This window comes from Thamnophis sirtalis, unplaced genomic scaffold (genome assembly GCF_051295495.1).
Source record: "Thamnophis sirtalis isolate CommonGarterSnake01/CBP01778 unplaced genomic scaffold, rThaSir2_p1.2 scaffold_8, whole genome shotgun sequence".
NCBI lineage: Eukaryota > Metazoa > Chordata > Lepidosauria > Squamata > Natricidae > Thamnophis > Thamnophis sirtalis.
The window spans coordinates 79,989,316-80,013,049 of record NW_028261388.1 but is presented as its reverse complement, the minus strand read 5'-3'; the positions used below and the strand labels follow the sequence as shown (position 1 = coordinate 80,013,049).

General features: G+C 39.9%; 1 protein-coding gene across 2 annotated transcripts in view; it reads left to right on the top strand.

The window, feature by feature from the left end:
- Positions 1-23,734, top strand: part of DNAH5 (dynein axonemal heavy chain 5) — a 202,374-nt gene that overhangs the window by 42,282 nt on the left and 136,358 nt on the right. For both annotated transcript variants that reach the window (XM_087721975.1, XM_087721976.1), the window contains exons 15-27: positions 861-1,067; positions 1,537-1,708; positions 4,062-4,207; positions 6,423-6,585; positions 7,837-8,076; positions 11,238-11,428; positions 11,511-11,604; positions 13,661-13,797; positions 15,018-15,219; positions 15,816-16,051; positions 17,471-17,689; positions 19,123-19,185; positions 22,479-22,717. In XM_087721975.1, coding sequence (XP_087578101.1) covers positions 861-1,067; positions 1,537-1,708; positions 4,062-4,207; positions 6,423-6,585; positions 7,837-8,076; positions 11,238-11,428; positions 11,511-11,604; positions 13,661-13,797; positions 15,018-15,219; positions 15,816-16,051; positions 17,471-17,689; positions 19,123-19,185; positions 22,479-22,717 — 2,309 coding nt within the window. The remainder of the gene's footprint in view (positions 1-860; positions 1,068-1,536; positions 1,709-4,061; positions 4,208-6,422; positions 6,586-7,836; positions 8,077-11,237; positions 11,429-11,510; positions 11,605-13,660; positions 13,798-15,017; positions 15,220-15,815; positions 16,052-17,470; positions 17,690-19,122; positions 19,186-22,478; positions 22,718-23,734) is intronic.

Below are 23,734 nucleotides of genomic sequence, written 5' to 3'. Positions count from 1 at the left end.
TAGCATCTTAGCCACTGAGCCACTGTGTCCCTTTTGTTATTAATATACTTAGATGTTTAATATACAACCAATTTTGTTGTATTTAAGTACAATGACAATAAAGATTATACTTAATATACATTTAGCATTTTTTTTAGAATCACACTTGGGACTGTAGCAGCAACAGTGGATGTATGAGATAATAAACCAATATGATTAGTTTGCCCTGCTACAGTAACTAGGATATTGAATTAATGTCCCTCAATTTTATTGATGTAAGCTTGGTCAGCGTGTCAAGGAAAGTTCTACATAATGTGGCTAGAAGAGCTGGGATCTATCACTGTGTCAGCGTTCTAAGTATCATGCAGAATTAAATCAGAGTCCAAGGCAAAACTATCCTTTTTGTACCAATTTAATAAAGCAGACATCTTAGGCACATCTGTGTTAATCCCAATACTGGAAATGACATCAGAATCCCACCCAGTTAAAAGTTCATGATCTTGTCTCCACGCCCACAATCCATCACATGGTCCAATCGTCTTCTTCCACGCTGGCGTCTCCACCCAGCTGCTTCCAGTCAGGTGTAAAAGTGTGGAGACAAAGGATGAACTTGGCTTCTAGTAAAGAATGGAAAACAATACATTCCACAATCTCACTCCTGTCTATTCCCCCTTCCCATCAACTATACTAAAGAAACAGCGGCAGGCCAAAATTCTAAAAGGAATATATATGCAGGCCTGGCACACTGTTTAGGTCAGAAAAAGTCAAATGCTTATGTGTGGCTGAACCTGTTTACTAGTTCTTCTCTGAAACTCTGGATAGCTTCCTGTGACAATGTGCTATTTGATGAGGTTAATATGTGGAACACTTGTTATTTCCAGGTTGAGCTAATTAAAGCAGGACTTCAAGCATCATTATTGGTGAAAGCTCCAGAGACTGGAGAAATATTTGTGAATTTTGATCCTGAGATTCTCACCTTAATCAGGGAAGCGAAATGCATGACACGCATGGGGCTAGAAATCCCACCACTGGCCATTGCTATTCAAGACAAACAGGATGCTTACAAACGGAATTTCAATAAACTACAGGTAAAAGGCATTATTATTTTTTTTTTTTAAAGGCATCTCCCCCCCCCCGACTTCTTTAAATAGTTGCATAACATTTGCTGCTAAACATACCCATAAAAAGCTGATTTAGTTCAGGTTCTCTAGCCCCTGAAACGGGGATCTAACTTAGATGTAAAGATGAATAAATTATGGCTACATTTATTTCATTAGCTAACAAAAAAAAGGAAGTTTGAAGGTCTCTGTCTAGTTGTCATTTAAAGAACTTCTGCATACTTTATACTTCAATGTGCTGAAAAACAATCACAATAACCCTGTTTTACTTCCTCTTAATTTCCAATCGCAATTTTTGATTTTTTGACCTATTTTCAATATTTCTATTTTCAGTCACAGGTTATGCAAATAAACTTTGAAATGTTTGCAACAGATCGTGACCCGTTAAGTGAATCTGCAATTATACTATCAGTCACAAATTAAGTTGGTTCTTTTTCAGATGATGCTGGCAGAATATAAGAGAGTAAAATCAAAAATCCAAGTCCCACTTCATGCTCTAATGGCTCCTCATTTGGCTAAAGTGGATGAGTCGATCCAACCAGGAATAACCGCACTGACCTGGACATCCCTGAATATTGAAACCTATTTGGAGAATATTTTCAGTAAACTTAGTAAGTCTTTATATATAGTCTATTTCAGTTTTTTCTCAAACCTCGGCAAGTTTAAGATGTCTGGACTTCAACTCCCAGTATTATTCAGCCAGCATAGTGGCTGGGGAATTCTGGGAGTTGAAGTCCAGAAATCTTAAAACTTGCTAAGGTTGAGAAATGTTGCATCTGTCTAATCTTCATGGTATATAGATAGATCCGGCAGTAATGACTGAAATTCATGAACATAAATATATATAAATATAAAATGTAAAATAATGTAAAATGTAAAATGTAAAATGTAAAATGTAAAATGTAAAATGTAAAATGTAAAATGTAAAATGTAAAATGTAAAATGTAAAATAATATAAAATATAAAATAATATAAAATATAAAATAATATAAAATAATATAAAATATGTAAAATAATATAGAATATAGAATATAGAATATAGAATATAGAATATAGAATATAGAATATAGAATATAGAATATAAAATAATATAAAATATAAAATAATATAAAATATAAAATAATATAAAATATAAAATAATATAAAATATAAAATAATATAAAATAACAAAATAATATAAAATACAAAATAATACAAAATACAAAATAATACAAAATACAAAATAATACAAAATACAAAATAATACAAAATAATACAAAATAATACAAAATACAAAATACATAATTAAAACATAAAACATAAAACATAAAAAATATAGTAATATAGCAATATGGTAATATAGCAATATAGCAATATAGCAATATAGTAATATAGTAATATAAAATATAAAATAATGTAAAATATAAAATAATATAAACTCAAAACTATAAACAACTATAAACTATAAACAACTATAAACTATAAACAACTATAAACTATAAACAACTATAAACTATAAACAACTATAAACTATAAAATAATATAAACTATAAAATAATATAAACTATAAAATAATATAAACTATAAAATAATATAAACTATAAAATAATATAAACTATAAAATAATATAAACTATAAAATAATATAAACTATAAAATAATATAAAATATAAAATAATATAAAATATAAAATAAAATAAAATAATAAAGGTATGTTTGTAGATAATATGTGAAATACCATATCTTCAAAATAAACTTGTTTAATAAAAAATTAAAAGGTAAGCCTTAAAAGATAAAATGTACATAAATAAAGTCCATTAATAAACATATAATTATAGTTATTCTTTGTTTATTTATTTTTAATTCCTCCTAGTTTGGACTGTGGAGATAGACATGTGGATCTTCAGGGAATAGGCATGCTGGAAGACAATTTATCATCTATGGCTCATTTTTCCAATACCGAGAAATTGTCTGGTTTAATGAAAAAGAGGACTAGGGGTGACATGATAGTAGTGTTACAATACCTAAGGGGTTGCCACAAAGAAGGCAGGGCCAACTATTCTTCAAACCACCTGAGTGCAGGGCAAGAAGCTGTGGATGGGAAGAGGAGAGAATCAACCCTTTCCAAAGAGAAATTTCTTGACAGAACAATTAATCAGTGGAACGACTTGCTTCCCGAAATTGTGGGTGTTCCAACATTGAAAGTTTTAAAGAAGAGATTGGACAACTATGTTGTCTGAAATGTTACAGGGTTTCCTGCTTGAATAGAGGGCTGGATGAGAAAACCTCCAAGGTCCCTTCCAACTCTTATTTCTGTAGTATTCTGATATTCATTGATATTTTTTGTTAGAGAATTCACACAGCATGAGGTTGCTGTTGTGGCTGTAGCGAAAGAAATAAAAAGATTTTGATTTACATAGGTGGAAAAAATCTTGCCCCGTGGGACTTTTTTAAATCTTTAATTCAAGTGCTCATTCTATTGCAGGAAAAGGCATCTGTGATTACATTTCTTTGAACCTGGCTTAGCCTGTGGTGAGAACACAGCCATTGTGGTTTGTAAAAAGGGGGGAAAAGGGGGGGGCTTAGCTTAAGGTAGCAAGCTTGTGTTTGCCACCTGCTTTTATTGGAAAGGCAGAAAGAGATAAACTGAAAGAGATAAACAGCCTTGAGCTCTTGGAGGAAAGACAGGAAAAAAAAAATGATGCAATAAATCAATAAATATGAAGTCTTCCTCTACTGCTTTCCTTTAAGGGTATATTACAATAAAAGCTGCACTCTTGTTTTGAGCATCTTTTGAGACGGATCCCATTGAAATGTTTTCTTTTGCCCCTTTGACAATTTTGAGGTTGAATTCTGCTATCCTAAAAAGATGATGCTTAAAGTTGGTGTGAAATACTGCCGTGTTCCTCATAAACGTTTTCAGAGAGAGGCTTAGCTACTAAACAGATTGTCTTGGTAATGAAACGCATCTTCTTTGCTTTTCAAGATAACCTTGAGCTGCTACTTGATCGAGTAAACGACTTAATAGAATTTCGTATTAGCGATGTCCTTCAAGAAATCAGTACTGTGCCCCTCTGCAGTCTTCCTGAAGATGACCCACTGACCTGCGAGCAGTTCCTTAGCATGACGAAGGTACAATCGTATAGTTTATTTTTCTGTAATGGGAAACTGATCTATGTAATTCCATCACTATTTTCAGAGTGAAAGTAGTAGCTAACAATTACACGTTCTTAACTTGCACACCAGTGGTGGGATTCAATTTTTTTTACTACCGGTTCTGTGGGCGTGGCCTGGTAGGCATGGTGTGGTTTGGTGGGTGTGGCTTGGTGGGCGTGGCAGGGAAAGAATACTGCAAAATCTCCATTCCCTCCCCACTCCAGGGGAAGGTTAGCGTGACCCGACAAAAGCGTGAACGTCAAAAGCGCGCCGACAAAACCGCGGCGCTAAAACCGCGATGTCAAAAGCGCGCCGACAACAGCGCGCCGATAGAAGCGCGATTTAAGTTAAGGTAAGGTAAGGTTTAGGGTTAGGTTTAGGGTTAGGTTTAGGGTTAGGTTTAGGGTTAGGTTTAGGGTTAGGTTTAGGGTTATTTTTAGGGTTAGGTTACAGCGCGCTTCTGTCGGCGCGCTGTTGTCGGTGCGCTTCAGCACTCATTCGTCGGCACGGTTTTGTCGGCACGGTTTTGTCACCGCGGTTTAGTCAGGCGCGCTTTTGTCGTTCGCGCATTTGTGGTGGAACCAAGGTTAGTGCAAAATTCCCTTTTCCTCCTGATCATCTGGGACTCGGGAGGCAGAGAGTAGATGGGATGGAGCCAGTTAGAGGTGGTATTTACCGGTTCTCTGAACTACTCAAAATTTCTGCTACTGGTTCTCCAGAACTGTTCAGAACCCGCTGAATAACACCCCTGATGCACACAAACGCATTTCTTTGCAAAGAAACATAAATAAATTTCTTGGGCCTAATCTGGGTGACAGCTTGTTTGCTGTAGTGGTTCCGGTACCAAGCTAGAAACCAGAAGAACAAAAGTTCTAGGCCCACCGCTCTACATGGGGCAGCCCCTGAAGAGCATTCGGAGACTTCAGCTTGTCCAGAATGCAGCCGCGCGAGCGATTGTGGGTGCACCTCGGTACACCCACGTTACACCTATCCTCCGCGAGCTGCACTGGCTGCCTATTGGACTCCGGATGTGTTTCAAGGTGCTAGTCGTTACTTTTAAAGCCCTATATGGTATCGGACCTGGGTACTTGAGAGACCGCCTCCTGCCAATTACCTCCCACAGACCCATTAGATCTCACAGGGTTGGCCTTCTCCGGATTCCATCAGCTAGCTGGTGTCGACGGTCGACCCCCCCGGGGGAGGGCCTTCTCTGTGGCTGCATGGGTGTAACAAAAACGATTCAAACGTTTTGAAAAACATTTCTCTGTTTTTCCTTTCCTGTATGTCAGGAAAGCGTCACAGTAATGCTTCTGTGTGTCTTAAAACCCTCAGATTTGGGAAACGTTTTATTCTCTTTTCTTTTTGAGTTGGGCTGTATTTGTTTTTGGTTTTTTTTAAAATATGGAAATGTCATTTGAGAGCAGATTTTCTTTTCTGTCAGTTGTTAACCAGTTTCACAGGCATCCTATGAATGGAAGAACCTGCTCTTGAATCAAGAACAACTATATTTCTCAAAGTCCCAGCTGGTGGGAGTAGCTGGCTTTTCCTTCCAATGAGTCTTGGAAACCCATTAGAATCAGACATGTTTAATATTTGGTTAGGAGTTCTCCATTGTCTGTCAGCACCTCTCCATTAGATAATTAGGAAAGAAGAGCACGAGACTCCATGTGTGGAAATCAAGTGTACTTTTACTAATTATAAATGATTAAAGGCATAGCGAAGCGAAGACTGATTATTTAGGCGCGAAAGCGATTGATATATAGAATAGCCCATTCCCCTCCCCTTGGCATCACAGTTACAGTCCAATCATAATTCTCCCAAGTGTCAGGTGTGAGATAACTTCAAAAGGCATCACGAAGATGGAATGTCGGTGCCGTTAGTCCTGGCGGGAATCTCCCACGCATGCGTAGTCCGACCAGCAGCTGAACTCCAGAACCTTCCTCCAGCACAATGAGTAACCCCTCCCAAATACCATGCCCTCCCTCCCCGTTTCATGGCAGCCGAAGCAACAGCAAAGCAGAGGCTGACACTGTCTTTCATTCATGCTTCTCATGGCTGTGGAACTTTTCTCTTCTTTTGTGTATATGAAGTAAAGGAGAATTTGTGATGATTTGAGCTTTTAAGTGTATCCTATTGCTGGCATTGCTAAACTAGAGTGAAATTTAACTAATGCTCCACATTTTGTTTCCAGGAGCTCTGTACTAAAGGAGTTTACACGCTGCATCTCAAAAGCTCATTAGCAGAAGAAGCAACAAATGAGCTTATCAACATGTTGCTAGATCTGGATGCTCAGCATAAGGGAGATGCTGGTGAGAGTTTTCTGAGTGGAAGCAAAACTGAAGGAATTAATGAAGGTAAGAACAAATATGCTGCCATAAATTAGCACTGTATTATTTGTTTATGCTGTTCATTAAAACATCTGGGGCTTGTAAGTTAGAATACAGGTAAATGAAATAAGATAAATGAATGGAATAGCCTATATTTCAATAACAAAAGTCAGTTCTACCACTTACACAGCTAATGCAAATTGAGGCAGTGAGAACATTTCCCCCCTTTTCTGTAAGCTATTTAAAGAATAAAAAGAGGATCAAAATTCTAGATAGAATGTTCTGAAGCGAATACATTTTCCATGCTTATACAAGCATATATTTACACTGGTAATGCTAGGGAAGTGGAATATTTAGGTGATGTGAGAAACATCTGAATAGTAAGAGCAAAACTTCTCAAACAGTAGTTTGTAAGTAAGGACATTCGATGTAATAAGCTTTTATAACTTAATTTTTAATTTAATTTAAATTTAAATTTTACTTATGTGTTCTGACCCCCTCCTCCGTCCAGTAACGAAAGCCGAGACAAGCTTAAATGGAATGTCCTTTAATAACAAGACCAGAATCTCGGTGGCTGAAAGCCAAGTAAACAAACAGATAAGGACCTTGGCAGCAAGTCCGACAAACCTTGGCAGCAATTCAGACAAACCTTGGCAGCAATCCAGCCTGCCAAGTTAGTTTCTCTTTAGTCAAAGCGTTGACTTCTGCAAGAGGGCCGTGTGCACAACCAGTCCTTTTATAGTCTGGAGAGGAGCCTAATAACCAGCAGCTGAGTGCAATTACCTCCTGTAACTGCGCAACTGTTCCTGACGCCTATTAGCTCTTCGGTGCTAGGCATCCAGGAACAACTCACTGCTGACCTCATGCTCACACTCCCTTGTCTCCTCCCCACTGCTCCAAGGCTCAGGTGCCTCCTGGTGGCCAACCAGCCTCTCTGCACCCTGCTCGGAGTCGGAACCCTGTCCAGAGTCCTCCACATCCTCCAGAGCCAACTCAGAGGGCCCCTCGCTGTTGGAGTCTGGTGGCAGCTCCAATGGCTCCTGCTGGGTCACAACAGGGATCTATGCTGACTATGTTATTGTAAAGTGATGGAAATGATAGCACACCCAACCAATTCTTATTCATATATGTTCCTTTGTCTATTGAAAACTCAATGCTGGTTGTTAAAGAAACATGGAATTGCATGAGATGGTATACATCTATAAATAGCACTGATGATTCATTTATTGGTTGATCAGAATTTTGCTGATTTAATTCAGTTGTTGTTCCCACCTATAGAAGAAGAAGGGCCATTGGACGCCTTAGCATCCTCTCAGACTGCTAGTCAGCTTTCAGTAGGATCGTCTTCTCCTTTAACCAAGAAAAAAAAGAAAGAAATGGAGATGCTCGAAGAAGAAGCTCAGGAACTGCTTTCCCATTTCAGTCATCGCAATGTTGATGCTCTTCTGAAAGTTATTCGTAACACTCTGGAGGCCACACGCAAGCAAATTCAGGCCTCTTCTGTGATCAGAGTTTTAGGTAATTGCTTTCTTTTTTTAAAACTTTTTTCCCCACAAAAAAAACCCCAGGTTGATTGTTATGAAAAGCCATGTTTATATCCTGGAGAACACAGTTATATTGTCCGTGTGGTATGAAGGAGTAAGGAAGGTGGTGATACCAAGGAAGGAGGATAGTGTGAAAGAAGCACATCTCTATAGCACTCCACCTAATTAGTCTGTTTCTCCTCATAAAATACAGAGAATCTTATCAGTGATGGGTTTCAAAAATTGTTGGAACCTACTCTGTGGGTGTGGCCTCCTTTGTGGGAGTGGCTTGCTGCCCATGTGACCGGATGGGAGTGGCTTGCCGCCCATGTGACCGGATATGAAATTATGAATTAGTACTTAGGTCGGTCTAAGTAGCTATTCAGAAGTTAGTGGTTAGAAGCAATCGTAAAGCAAGATGTGGAATTAAAACCAGAAATATTTTGTTGGCTACTTGAAAGGGAGTATAATATATATTTAATTTTACACATCTTAGCAGCTGCTGGAATTGTGTTTGCACAACAGTGGAAAAACAGAGATATGTAAATGAATAAATATTACAATGTGCAGGAATAAATAAATGGACAATTAAAATCAAGAAGGCTTTGAATACTTTTTCACGTGGGATTGGTTTTAGCAATTGCTAACTAACGGAAACATAAATTAGAAATCCAAAAGTATGAAAGAAAACACCAATTATGTAAGGAAAGGTCCCTAAAATGTATAAGGAAATATTACTAGATCATTATTAATGCGTAGATAACTGCGGGACATTACACACCCACCAGTGGTGCGTTTCAAAATGTTTTGGAACCTCTTCTGTAGGTGTGGCCTGCTTTCCGGGTCCACTGGTGGAACCTCTTCTAACTGGTTCGGTAGATTTGACGAACCAGTTCTACCGAATAGGTGCGAACTGGTAGGAACCCACCTCTGAATCTTATCCACAAACGAGAATTAAGAAATCAGTAGAACAATTTAAGTTCTGAACTGCACATGTCACAGCTGTATAGCACCATTGTAATAATTTGCTGTGATAAAGTTGGTAGTGCATTGCAATTTGAGTTTTGTGCTTCCTGAACATTGGTCTACCAATAATGTGAACATATCTTTGTTGACAGTTTTAAAAATACAATAACATTCTAAAAATAGCTTGATGAAATGCAGTGAAATCTACTTCCTGAATATTATACTTAAGATATCTCTGCATTGAAAATAATATTACTGTTTAAGCAGAAATGCCACGTTAAAGGCAAAATTATATATATTTGGGCTCATTGCTTAATGTGCTGTTGAAGCCTAGACATTGTGATCAAACTTTTTTATAATCTCAAAATATTCAAGACAGCTTCTAAATGATGTCATAGAAAATTATTGTTGCCATATGCTCCACAACATCCCTACCAGTGGTGGGATTCAGCCAGTTTGCACCTATTCGGGAGAACCGGTTGGTAACTTTCTAAGCAGTTCGGAGAATCGGTTGTTGGAAGAAATCTCATTTTGTTTTTTCCCCACTTTCCAGGGCTAATCCTGTAAGGAAGGCAGGAAGGAAACATTCTGGTGTTGTTTCTAGCCTCATCTTTATTGCCCTGATTACAGAAACTGCCTCTCCAGTTAACCCTTATTATATTGTGACAGCTAAGGTGAAGCTCCCATTGACATGAGTGATGTCAAGTTGGCCATGCCTATCTAGTCACATGACCATCGAGTCATGCCTACCCAGCTTGTCATTAGGGCAGAGAACCGGTTGTTAAATTATTTGAATCCCACCACTGATCCCTACTCTGGATGAGTGTGTATGTTGGGCCACTTTCACATGAAAGAACAGTCTTGAAGGGCACCTCGGAGCCAAGCCAAGTAAGGGAATATAAATGAAATAGCAATAGCAGTTAGACTTATAAACCGCTTCATAGGGCTTTCAGCCCTCTCTAAGCGGTTTACAGAGTCAGCATATTGCCCCCAACAATCCGGGTCCTCATGTTTACCCACCTCGGAAGGATGGAAGGCTGAGTCAACCCTGAGCCGGTGAGATTTGAACAGCCGAACTGCAGAACTGCAGTCAGCTGAAGTAGCCTGCAGTGCTGCATTTAACCACTGCGCCACCTCGGCTCTAAAAACAATATCTTGAATTTTACTCATGTGAAGCCCATAGAATTATATAGCTACTGTGGCTCTCATATGCTAGGATGTAGGCTGCTCCATTCTGCCCCAAAGATAATCCCATATAAAGCATCTTGCAACGATCTAGCCTAATGGTCATGAGGACATAATTCACCATTACCAGTGGTCTTTCTCTACATATGGTTACAAACTAGGCAGCGACAGAGCCTTCCTTGGTCCTGACCTCCACTTGATAATCTAGCAGGAGCTCTTTTCAAGAAAGTTCCCAAGTTGTAGATTTGCTTGTCCAGATTTATAACCAAGGAAATCTGAGCACCGCATGATTCTGTACAAAATAATTATTATAGCCAACTTGTGCTGGTAAAAGGAAACGGAGAAACGAAGTTTGGGATAACTCCTTTTTCTTACATTTTTCTGAAAAGCTGGTTGATTTTGCAGAGCAGCATGAAATAGACTTAGGAGGAATAAAATGTAGGCTAAATACTACTGCTTGCCTGCTTGTTTTTCCCCTCGTGGCTTCAATTCCAGCGCTTCATGTGAACAGAAGATGCCCCATTGTGAATATTATTGCTCTGAATTCTTCCCACTATATGGGACAAAATGCCGAAAGTTCAAAGCAACATAAGCTTCTTTTTTGTCCTAATGAAAGCACATCTTCAAATATTTATGGCAGAAGGGAATCTGTGAGCAGTGCAGATGTAGGCAATCTCCAAAGAATACATGTTTCATCAATAAATTGATGTCTTTTTATGACTGTATGACCAACCTGGTTCACACAATATATATTATTTGTGCCCTGAGTATCTTGTGTTTCATTGTGTTAAAGTTTCCAAGGAAGTTATCTTTTAAATTGAACACAATAAACCAAACCTCCTTGGTTTTTCAAATAAAATCAGGTGGCCTTGTATTGTTTTTCCAGGGCATATTATTAACTACAAGCCTTGATGGAATTATCTAACCATTCGCTGTTTGGAAGATGTGGATTTTATTCTGCATCTGAGTGGATTAATAAGGATTATGTTTCTCATTTCCATATAGATAGTGAGAATATCTCAAAGCAGAAACGAAATTCAGCGCCCATCTTTAAAGCCAGTGTTATCCTTTCCATTCCGAATTTCGCTATAATGCCAACCCTTGAAGAAATTCAGCAAACACTCAACAAAGCTGTGGATTGTATTGTAAGCACCATGAAAGGAGTTGGTCAATGGAGCAAGGAGAGGCTATCAAAAGTATGTGTTTATGCACTTCAAAGAAGTCAGTATGAAATTTGAGATATTGGAGTCTAAAGATTTTTTTTTTCATTCTGCACAGAAAAAGTTGTTAGAACGCAAAATGCTTGCTTTACGAAACGAGGGAGGCAGTGATTCTGAGACTGAAATGAAAGAGGCTGACCTTGGAAACCAGGGTAATGGAGCATTTATCTATGTTTCTTGACTTTCCCAAGATTTAAATACAAAGTCTTTTAACTGCTATGTGGCATTTCATTGATGCAATAATTAATCATGAGACAATGCGGTGGCAATAACATACTTTAAGCACATATATTTAGAATATGGGGAAGACACTCTGATCTCATTCGTAGCGTTTGTGTGAATGTCAAAGTCAGAGCAGCCTAGATTAATGGATTGAGTTAGCCTCAGAATAAAAAGAAGAGGAAAAAAGATTGATTGTCAAAGTCAGAGGTAAGACAAGGGAACTGGCAACACAAAACCACCTTTTCATGCATAAAAGGATCACTTAAAGTTAGCAGTGGATGTACCAATTTACTAAACAAGTAATTTACTAGTTAAAAGGGAATATCCACCGTTGCTTCTTGGAATTCCAAAGAAATAGACCAATCTTCCATAATTCTTTCTGTGAATTCTAGATATGTGCCAGTTTTCTTTTTGCCACTTACTCCATGGAGCTCCTTATTAAGGTCAAAGAGGGTTGCAACATGCTAATCCCTTGCAGAAATTCAATTCATTCTCACAAAAGCATTCTAGAATTTTTATTTCACTCACCGTCAATCCACTGTACCAAAGGACATTTTCACTGCCCACCTTTTCAAAAGGACATATTGAAGTACATTTATAGATAAGGTGTCCAACACACGGCTGCAAGATTTCATGTGACCCACAGAAATCTTGGGTGTAGCTGGCAGAGAACCTCCAGGAAACCTTAGTCAGTGGAGGGAGACAGGGTCTAATACAGTGGTGGGTTTCAAAAAATTTTGGAACCTCTTCTGTAGGTGTGGCCTGCTTTCCGGGTCCACTGGTGGAACTTCTTCTAACCGGTTCGGTAGATTTGACGAACCGGTTCTACCGAACTGCTGCAAATTGGTAGGAACCCACCTCTGGTCTAATATGAAGTGCTGTGAGTTAGCAATTCCAACAATCCTATCAACTTCATCAGCAGTAATAGGATCAGACTTTTCCCAGTTTCGGATACCTGCCTGGGACCTATCTCAAGGCCAACTTGGAGCAGATCCAAGCTTAGATAGATGCTTGCTACTGCCCTGGAAGTCATTTAAAGCTTGACCTAGAGATTTCATCTTCAATTGTACCACTTATGAATCCAATTCAATTTTTATTGTGATCCAGTCAGGGGTGGGTTCCTGCCAGTTCTAACCTCTTCTATAGAAGAGGTTCCACAAATCTACAGTGCCATTTAGAACTGGTTCCAGCTCCCTCCCCCCGCTGGCCGCACATCAAGATGAAGAGCGAGGGGAGGAATTCTGGGAGTTGAAATTCACAACTTCTTAAACTGTCAAGTTTGAACACCCCTGGGTTTTTTTTTTCTAAAGGGTTAGGGGTGCAAGGATCTTGTAACTTGACAGCTTTAAGACTTGCACACTTCAATGCCAGAGTTCCTGAGCCAACGTGACTGGAGATAGGAATTCTTGGAGTTGAAGTCCACTAGTCTTAAAGCTGTCAGTTTTGAACACCCGTGGAGTTTTTTTTCTAAAGGATTAAGGATGTTGTAACTTGACAGCTTTAAGACTTGCGTGCTTCAAATGTCAGAGTTTCTGAGCCAACATTTTGGTTGCTAAGCAAGAGCGTTGTTAAGTGAATTTCACCGCATTGTACAAGTTGGCCACACCCACCCAGTCACATGGCCAGTAAGCCACTCCCACCCGGTCACATGGCCGGCAAGCCACTCCTACCTGGTCACATGGCCAGCAAGTCATTCCCACAAAGCAAGCCACACCTATAGAAGAGGTTCTAAAAATTTTTTGAAACCCACCACTGGCTCCAGTGTACCTTTTGGAATATCACTCTTTTCTTGCCACAAAAAGGCAAAGTACCATCTCAGCTCAAAGAAGCCATATTCCTGATTGATCGCAGATATGCTTTAGAAAAATATTCCGGTTTTGGCCCTCTGATGTAGAGTTCCTCGTTTTGTTTCGTTTCGTTTAGTTTAGTTTTTTAGTTTAGAAACTAAAAACTAAACTAAACTAAACTTGTTTCGTTTCTGTCTAGATGCAGCTTCTGATACAGCCTCAATGATCTTGCCTTCTCCTATCCAGAAAAAGAACTACTACAAAGCCATTTCAGAGAACAAAGAAATAATTAAATTGGTGTCTGTGCTTAGTACAGTTATCAGTTCTACCAAAAGGGTGAGCGAAAGCAGATGAGTGAATGTTGCAGTCCAGGAATTGTCCAAACAGTGAGAAATGATCCTGAAGCAGGAAACGAAGAAAGAGAACAAAGTGGTGGGGAAAGGGTGAAGGGTGTACAGGATGGCAGCAAAAACCAAGAGAAAAAGCAATAATAATAATAATAATAATAATAATAATCAGCAGAACAAAATTGATTAATCCAGGAGGGCTATCAAAAAAAACCAAAATGTTTGTTTTACAAGCTATACAAAGTCCAGGTCTTCTTCTGGTAGAGGTGTTTAATGGACTGAGATAAAGGTCCATCTCCACCTTGATCCCTTCCTTGCCATCTATGTTAATAGCAATAGCAGTTAGACTTATATACCGCTTCATAGGGCTTTCAGCCCTCTCTAAGCGGTTTACAGAGTCAGCATATCGCCCCCAACAACAATCCGGGTCCTCATTTTACCCACCTCGGAAGGATGGAAGGCTGAGTCAACCCTGAGCCGGTGAGATTTGAACAGCCGAACTGCTGAACTGCAATAGCAATAGCAGTTAGACTTATATACTGCTTCATAGGGCTTTCAGCCCTCTCTAAGCGGTTTACAGAGTCAGCATATCGCCCCCAACAACAATCCGGGTCCTCATTTTACCCACCTCGGAAGGATGGAAGGCTGAGTCAACCCTGAGCCGGTGAGATTTGAACAGCCGAACTGCAGAACTGCAATAGCAATAGCAATAGCAGTTAGACTTATATACCGCTTCATAGGGCTTTCAGCCCTCTCTAAGCGGTTTACAGAGTCAGCGTATTGCCCCCAACAACAATCCGGGTCCTCATTTTACCCACCTCGGAAGGATGGAAGGCTGAGAGTCAACCCTGAGCTGGTGAGATTTGAACAGCCGAACTGCAGAACTGCAGTCAGCTGAAGCAGTAATCTTAAGTCAATTTTAACGTTAATGTTTTAATGTTATTTTTTTAACGTTTTATTGCTTTTGCCTTGTTGTAAGCCAAGGCATCTCTAGGTGAGATGAGTGGCATATACTGTGAACTTAATAAATATACAAATGTATGAATTAATGAATCATACTCTATGATTTCCCAGATATGAATGAAAGCCTTTAAGGCCAAAGTTCATGGGTCATTACTGCATGAAGCAATATATATATATATATCAAAATTTAGCAATGGAACTGTTTATATACAATTGCCTTATATTGGTTTTTAATCAATGTTTCAGGACGTTGTCTCAGCTTTGGAGCGTTTCAAATGTTACCATCACATCTGGCAGAGAGAGAAGGAAGAAACCATTGAAACTTTCATCAAAGGAAGCCCTTTGCTGTCTGATTTTGAATCCCAAATCCTTTACTACCGAGACTTAGAATTAAAAATTAATTCAGAATCCGAGTACATATGCGTGGGAACTGTTGCACTATATACTGGTATGGCAATTTAATGTTTAGTTACCAGTAAATTCCATTTAATTTCATTCAGAATACTTTTCATTAACATGAAGGCTGGAGTCTCAAAATAAGGTTGGATAATTTGGAATATCGGAGCCTAAACCTATCCTTTGCTTTGCCATTATAAGGCAAAAGTCAAAAAATCCCCAGCAAAAATCTAAAGGTTTGAGCTAATTAACAAGAAAAGAAAAATTTCCAAACTCTCCCATCAACATTTTAAAGAAAAACAGTATGCTAGCTTCTTTGAAGTATACTGTATGTACAATTCTACTCTACATCATTCTACAGATAGTATAATTCTCCTTTTTCCAAAAATGTTAAATGCATTTACTTGCCACCAAACAGTTTAAATACAAGCCCCTTTCGACTCAGTCAAATGTATTTCTACATAGCATGTATAAAATAAAGCTATAAACCTCTCTGCTTTTTACTGCTTTTACTGAGGTGTATTAAAACAGTGTTACTGTTTTATCTCTTGTCACCAAACACATGGAAGAGGGGATAGCAGATTTAATATGGGCTGCATCAATACAACTATTTGGTCCTAACTGAAGCTTCTCCATCGCTTTCTTTAGCGGATTTAAAGTTGGCCCTTACAACTGAAACCAAAGCTTGGATGACTGCGTTTGGACGCCACTGTAATAAGAAATACAGGAGCGAGATGGAAAACATCTTCACCTTTGTAGAGGAAATCAGCAAGAAACTGAACCGTCAGATTAAAGACTTGGACGACATAAGAATAGCCATGGCTGCCTTGAAAGAGATTCGAGAGCAACAAATCTGTATAGACTTCCAAGTGGGGCCAGTTGAGGTAATAGCAATAGCAATAGCAATAGCAGTTAGACTTATATACCGCTTCATAGGGCTTTCAGCCCTCTCTAAGCGGTTTACAGAGTCAGCATATTGCCCCCAACAATCTGGGTCCTCATTTTACCCACCTCGGAAGGATGGAAGGCTGAGTCAACCCTGAGCCGGTGAGATTTGAACCGCTGAACTGCTGATCTAGCAGTAGCCTGCAGTGCTGCATTTAACCACTGCGCCACCTCGGCTCTCAGGTAACTGGGAAGGGAACCCAGGGCCATTTCTTGTCTTGCCACCTGGCACTGAACTCCTCCTTCTTCTAGTTGGATGAAAGAAGGCAATTTCCCTTCTTGCGTAGATAGAGAAGGCAAGGTGATGGAGAAGCCTACTCAGAGGCTAATGTTTTCAAAGTCCTCCTATCAATTGCATCTTCGTTTTCACACCAAAACCTTTTTATTTTTGCTTTTAGCAGCTTTGTTATCTCTTCTGCCTCTTCCTTGACTGTGTAATACTTAATTTCTTAATTGTTTCATTCAAGAGGGAATGAAACTTACTTGGCTTTTCTTTGACCGGCTTTCTGCCTAATGGTTCCTGTTCTGACCCCCCCTCATCCCACACCAACACACACTCCGAGCCAAAGATAAGTTACGGCATTTAATTAACCGACAGACAGGTCCTTGGCAGCAAACCGGCACAGACAAGCTTGGGCAGCAATCCAGCACAGATAAGCCCTGGCAGAAATCCAGCCCGCCAAGCTCGCAATAATGTTCTCCAACATCAGTTCCTGCGTTGACTTCTGCAAGAGGGGCGTGTGCACAAGCAGTCCTTTTATAGTCTGGAGAGGAGCCTAATGACCACCAGCTGAGTGCAATTACCTCCTGTACTTGTGCAACTGTTCCTGACGCCTATTAGCTCTTCGGTGCTGGGCATCCAGGAAGAACTCACTGCTGGCATCCGGTTCACTCTCCCTTGTCTCCTCCCCACTGGTCCAAGGCTCAGGCATCTCCTGGTGGCCAACGAGCCTCTCTGTGCCCTGCTTGGAGTTGGAACCCTGTCCAGGGTCCTCCACATCCTCCAGAGCTGACTCAGAGGGTCCCTCGCTGATCTTGAGGCCCTAGGCTGAAGCCTAGTTAGCCTATAGGAAAATCCGGCCCTGACTGTAGCTGTAAATATATTCACTCTTATAAACAAAAACCTAGATATTCATTTCATTCTTAGTAGAATGTAAATGGTGGCTACCTTCTGGTATGTTATTTAAAATTCAATGTTGCTGATTATTAAGATGTGTTTTGCACTAACTCAAACAATTCTCTTTCATCTTTAGCAGGATCTCTACTGATATATTTATCTTGCATTCCCAAATCTATGTTTGGTTAGTATGCCATGTGTAAACTTTAATAATGAAAGATAACAACTGTTGCCTCGGCAGGAATCTTATGCAATGTTAAACAAGTACGAGTTACTGGTGGCAAAGGAGCAGATGGAAAAAGTAGACACTCTTCGGTATACCTGGGAGAAATTGTTGGTCCAAGGAAGTGAGGTCCAGAATGAATTAGTGGCTTTGCAGCCCAAATTCAGAGGGGAACTAATCAGCACAGTGGAGGTGTTTGTTGAAGACTGTGATCAATATTACTTGGATTATGACAAGGTACAATACTACAGTACATTGGGAAAACATAATTTTCAAAGTTGTTTCTTGTATCAAAAAATACGTTGAAGGTTAGACATTAAAAATAGACTTTATTCTTGGTTAACTCAGGATAACATTAAAAAAAAAACCAGCAGAAATAAGGTAAGGTTAGCTGGTTCCACCACAAAACCGCGCTCGACTAAACCGCGTCCGACTAAACCGCGTAGCTGACGTCATCAACAGGGCGACAACAGCGTGGAGACAGAAGCACGCTGTAAACCCTAAACCTAAAATTAACACCTAAACCTAAACCTAACCCCCCTAAACCTAATCCTAAACCTAAACCTAAACCTATCCCTTAACCTAACCCTAAACCTAACCCTAAACCTAACCCTAAACCTAATCCTAACCCTTAACCTAACTCTAACCCTAACCCTAACCCTTAACCTAACCCTAAACCTAACCCTATAGCTAACCCTAAACCTAACCCTTACCTTAAGTTGAATCGGCTTGCTTTCAAAGCGCTATTTAAAACGCCCTTCTTTCTCCGCGCTGGCTGTTGTCGCCCTGTTGATGACGTCAGCGACGCAGTTTAATCGGGCGCGGCTTAGTCGAGCGCGGTTTTGACGGGTCACGAGGTTAGCTTACATTCCATTGCAGTTTTTTAAATGCATGGTGAATAGTTTTATTTTTTAAGCTATCCTTGTAAGGTTTATAGGTGCTTTTCCTTAGTTGGTCAAATATAGAAACCAGCTAACTCTATACACATTATTCAAGATGGAACAATATACCTTAGTAGTAGAATAGATCATCTGACAAGTCTAGCAAATATTTGCAGAGAAATATATTTTATCCCCAAGCCAGGCTCTGGAAATTTTCCTATTTAGAAGGAATTCCAGAGTTATAGTGTTATATGTAGTAAATTTCTCCCACATCTGAAACGTTAAAATTTTAGAAAGGATTACTTTAGAGTAGAACTTGTTTCACCTAAGCAACTGCAGGATTCTACACTTGGATGATGTGACGTAACTCAGCTGAAAAGAGCAGTATTTGTATCACTCTGTGATTATGGAATAGAGTCACACTTCATTTTAAATGTAGGAAACACTCCATGGTGAAGAAATTTCCCAGTATGAAAAGTTTGATTTGAGGCTGCAGAAACATTGAATATTCCATTCTATGCAAAGTCATAGTTGTTCCCCAGATCATAAACTATATTATCCTTCTGCTTAGACATGTTTTCATTACGATTTGATTACTTGTTCTGATGGAAGCTTTGAAGCTGGGAATTGAATGTGGAAAAGAAAGTTAACACTTTTATTACCATAAACTTAATGAGGTAATCATTTTGTTGATGAGAGAATGGACACTCTAAAACGAAAGATAGTGTATACTCTTGAAAGATTTTTTAAGTGGATTTTTATTAACATTTCAATCTGTTCCTCTTCCAGAATGGCCCCATGGTAGATGGACTTGAACCTCAAGAAGCTAGTGACAGGCTTATAATTTTCCAGGTATTTCCCCTAATGTTTTGCTTATTAATGTAAAGTATCTTCCCGGCCTGATAATCTAGCACTGGACTTCACTTTCCTCCCAACCAGGATACCTTCGATTAGTTCAAACTCACAGGCTGGATGTTGAGTTTAGTTTACTTTATTGACATTGCACATCATACAACGAAATTAAATGCCATCTAAAGTGTACATTATAACTATAAAAACAAAAAAATAAAGAGAGCCGAGGTGGCACAGTGGTTAGAGTGCAGCACTGCAGGCTACTTCAGCTGACTGCAGTTAGGCAGTTCAGCTGTTCAAATCTCACTGGCTCAGGGTTGACTCAGCCTTCCATCCTTCTGAGGTGGGGAAAATGAGGGCCCAGACTATGGGGGCGATATGCTGACTCTGTAAACCGCTTAGAGAGGACTGAAAGCCCTATGAAGCGGTATATAAGTCTAACTGCTATAAAACACAAAGACACATCCTTCACATGACACATGTGTTATGCACTGGCCATGCCCACCCCCGGTTTAGCGAAAAATTGTTACATCATGTGACAGCAACGTGATGACGTGAGTTTGACACCCTTGCCTTCGATTGTATCAAATTGGAAAAGGCTAATATAAATAGCTAATGCTTAAAGAAAAGCTGTAAGATAGCATCTGTCAGGCCTGCAATTATATTCCTTTTAGAATTTTGGCCTGTCACACTTTCTCTTATTTCATTATGCTGTTTCTTTAGTATAGTTGATGGGAGGGGGGAATAGACAGGAGTGAGATTGTGGAATGTATTGTTTTCATTCTTTACTAGAAGCCAAGGTCATCCTTTGTCTCCACACCAGTACACCTGACCGGAAGCAGCTGGGTGTGGATGCCAGTGTGGAAGAAGAAGATTGGACCATGTGATGGATTGTGGGTGTGGGGACAAGATCATGAACTTTTAACTGGGTGGAATTCTGATGTCATTTCCAGTATTGGGATTAACACAGATGTGCCTAAGATGTCTGCTTTATTAAATTGGAACTTTAAGGATCGTTTTGCCTTGGACTCTGATTTAATTCTACATGATACTTGGAACGCTGACAGGATCACCCTGACGTGTCATTAAATTTGTATCTGACCCAGCAAGAGAAAATTATATTGCAAAAGTGAATTCCGCAATAGTCAAGGAGACCCTGTTAGACCGTAGCAATTCTGTTTTCTGTTTCTATAGTGACCAAAGGATTTGTGCTTAAGATGCGTGCAGATGCTAGAAGTGCTTGTTCTCTGTAAATGTCTGTATTGACACTGGCATTTCGTAATTTGGTTCACCTTCTCCGAGACCAATCTCTTTCTCTTTTGTTCTTGGCAAAAGTGACCCAGTTGGGACAAGGCTGGAAGAACAAACAGGAGCAAAAGGGCTTGATTTTTACAACTGCTCCTCCTGATTCCTGTGACTAATTGAATTAAATGGTGTCTGCGTCACTAATATTAATACAATAAATTTCTAGATTGTTGTAAATTTGATCCCTTTTTAATGCTCAATTTGCAGGGCAGATTTCAGTGCTGATATCCTGTATTTGTCCCCCTCCTCCTCCACTGTGTTAGGAAACGAGGGTGATTGGAGTTTAGAAAATGAATTATGTCTTTGCAACTCTCTCTTTGTCTTGTCTGTCTCTGCCTCTGCCTCTCGGTCTCTCGGTCTCTCTTTCTCTCTAACTCAAGGTGCCAAAAATACCTAATAGTCGATCCATCCTATTACCTCCCTCCCTCATACAATCCTGTAAGTTAGGTTGAGATGAGAAAGAGTGACTGGCCCAAGTCATTGTAATTGTAATTTGTAATTTAATAAATTTATATGCCTCCCAATCCCGTAGGACTCCGGGCAGCTTACAAAATACAAGACTAAAAAGATAAAAAGTTAAAAATAGGGAAAAAGAAACACAAATTTAAAAACAACACACCATAGACTCAATCTAGGTGGGGCTGGACCTCGTTCATGAGGTCAACAGCCCCAGGACTGCCAGAATAGCCAGGTTTTAGTGGCTTTTCGGAAGGCCGAGAGAGTGGGGAGGGTCCGGATCTCTGCAGGTAGATCGTTCCACAGGGCTGGAGCAGCTGCAGAGAAGGCCCTTCCCCGAGGGGTCGCCAGCTGGCATTGTCCGGTCGACGGCGCCCGGAGAAGGCCCAACCTGTGAGATCTTATCGGCCGTTGGGAGGTATGTGGCAGCTTTCATGTCTTAAGGCAGGACTAGAATTGCCAATCTCCTAGTTTCTTGCCTGCACACTCCTAAAACTTGGGGGTGGGGTGGGGCAGTGCAATTTCCTAGAGGCTGCTTCCTTTTTACAGTATTTTCCAGACTGACCATCCGCAGTTACTCCAGAAGAATTTGTAAAAACAAAGTAGTGCCTGCTTAGTCCTAAGCGTTTTCAAAACATACGTTGGATTTTTATTTTTGCGTTAAAAAGGATCACTGACAAAGTTTGTTGATGTTAGGTATTGTCCTTCACGTGTATGTGTTGGGATTAGAAATCTCAAACCTATGGCCAGAAGATTAGGGAGATTTTCGAGGGAACACCTTTTTCAAGGAAACTGAATTGTGTGCACGCGCAGGTGCCTTTTTAATGCATGTGTCTATATTTTGAACCTATATTGCATTGTGCTGCATGCCTCCCAATGTAGCAATAGCAGTTAGACTTTTATACCACTTCATAGGGCTTTCAGCCCTCTCTAAGCGGTTTACAGAGTCAGCATATTGCCCCCAACAACAATCCGGGTCCTCATTTTACCCATCTCGGAAGGATGGAAGGCTGAGTCAACCCTGAGCCGGTGAGATTTGAACAGCCGAACTGCAGAACTGCAGTCCGCTGAAGTAGCCTGCAGTGCTGCATTTAACCACTGCGCCACCTCGGCTCTAATGTGCTAATGGGAATCAGGATAAGATCCAATATTGCAATTTGCAGAGACAATTTTCACCAACCATCATCGGCAGTCAGCAACAATCTAGTTTAATATATATCATCATTGTCGGTGTTTATGAGTGCCGGTTTTTAAGATAGGGGATGTCAAGATTCTTGGTAGCTGTATTGTTTCTTTTGTTTCTTAACAATTCTCATCTAGAAGTGGGAATTCAGAAGATGTACAATACAGAATGGAAAACCCAACCAACAATGAATTCCATATTTGGCTGTTATCTCTCGAGTTCTTAATTTTCTTTCGTTATGGCCTTTTCTGCTTTAGGAACAATTAAACCCACTCAAGGTAGTTATTTATGCATTGCTTGTGGTTTTGAATATTGTTAAGAACACTCAAACTTTTATTCTACTCTCTAGAACCGATTTGACAACCTTTTCCGGAAATACATTACTTACACAGGAGGTGAAGAACTTTTCGGTTTGCCTGTCACTCAATACCCTCAACTCCTTGAGATAAAAAAGCAGCTGAACCTGTTGCAGAAGCTGTATGGCCTGTACAACAATGTCATTGATACAGTGAATGGCTACCATGATATCCTCTGGTCAGAAGTGAACATTGAAAAGATTAATAATGAACTCCTTGAGTTTCAAAACAGGTGAGGAAACATAGGAACTGCATGTCTCTATTCAACTGAGCTACTGTGATCTATTATTGAGGATAGGTGGAGGGAACAATTGATCTGTTTCAGGCTGATGCTAACAATACACTGCTTAAAGCAGACCTCTGAAAGACCAATAGTAAGAAAATTGAATCTCAGTTACTTCTTGGTGCTTGGCGAAATGTTAATTGATTTCAATTTATTTCTTCTGATTAATTTGTCTGCATCTCTAATAAATGCCACTATGTCACGACCCTTCTTTTATTGACAAATGCATGTGCCATGCAAATAAATGCGCATTTTTTTTTAACATGGTATGGAAATAAGCTTAATTTGTCTTTATTTTGTCACTGAATATTCTGTAACATTTAATGGGCAGTTGTGTCGCTGAAGCAAAAACTGGAGATGGAGGAATAATCTATGTTTCATATAGTCTTCCTTGGCTTCCTTTATGGGGACTTTACTACAATATTCTTTTGTGTTTATACTAAAACGTTACAATAAATGTAGGTATAGTCCAGGGGTGGGTTTCAACCGGTCCGCAGCGGTCCGCACGGACCGGTTGGTCGGTAAACCCGGAAGGAAGTAACTTCCGGGAACGCCGAAGGGCCCACCCGCGCTCCATACCGGTCTTTGAAGGCTTCTGCGCTTCCACGCAGGTGCATGGCACATACAGCGCCTGTGCGATTCTCCATGAGCAGCTGGAGCATTGCGCAGGCACTAAGACGCATACGTGAGCTGCGCGCGTGCACGAGGACGCCGCCGGCCCCGTTCCAACCGTACCGGTACGGTTGGAACGGGATGAGCAACCCACCACTGGTATAGTCACTAGAGTAGAAATGGTGCTTTAACATTTCCTGGGGGGAGGGTGTGTTAATTGATTTTCATAGACGCCTGCTTTATGGTTTTGCAGATTCAGCTGAGTCATAATATGGTTTATATGTAGCGCCTATGTGAGGAGTAGATGTCAAAATTGGCAAGAATGATGGACAGAACATCAGGATGCCAGTTTTG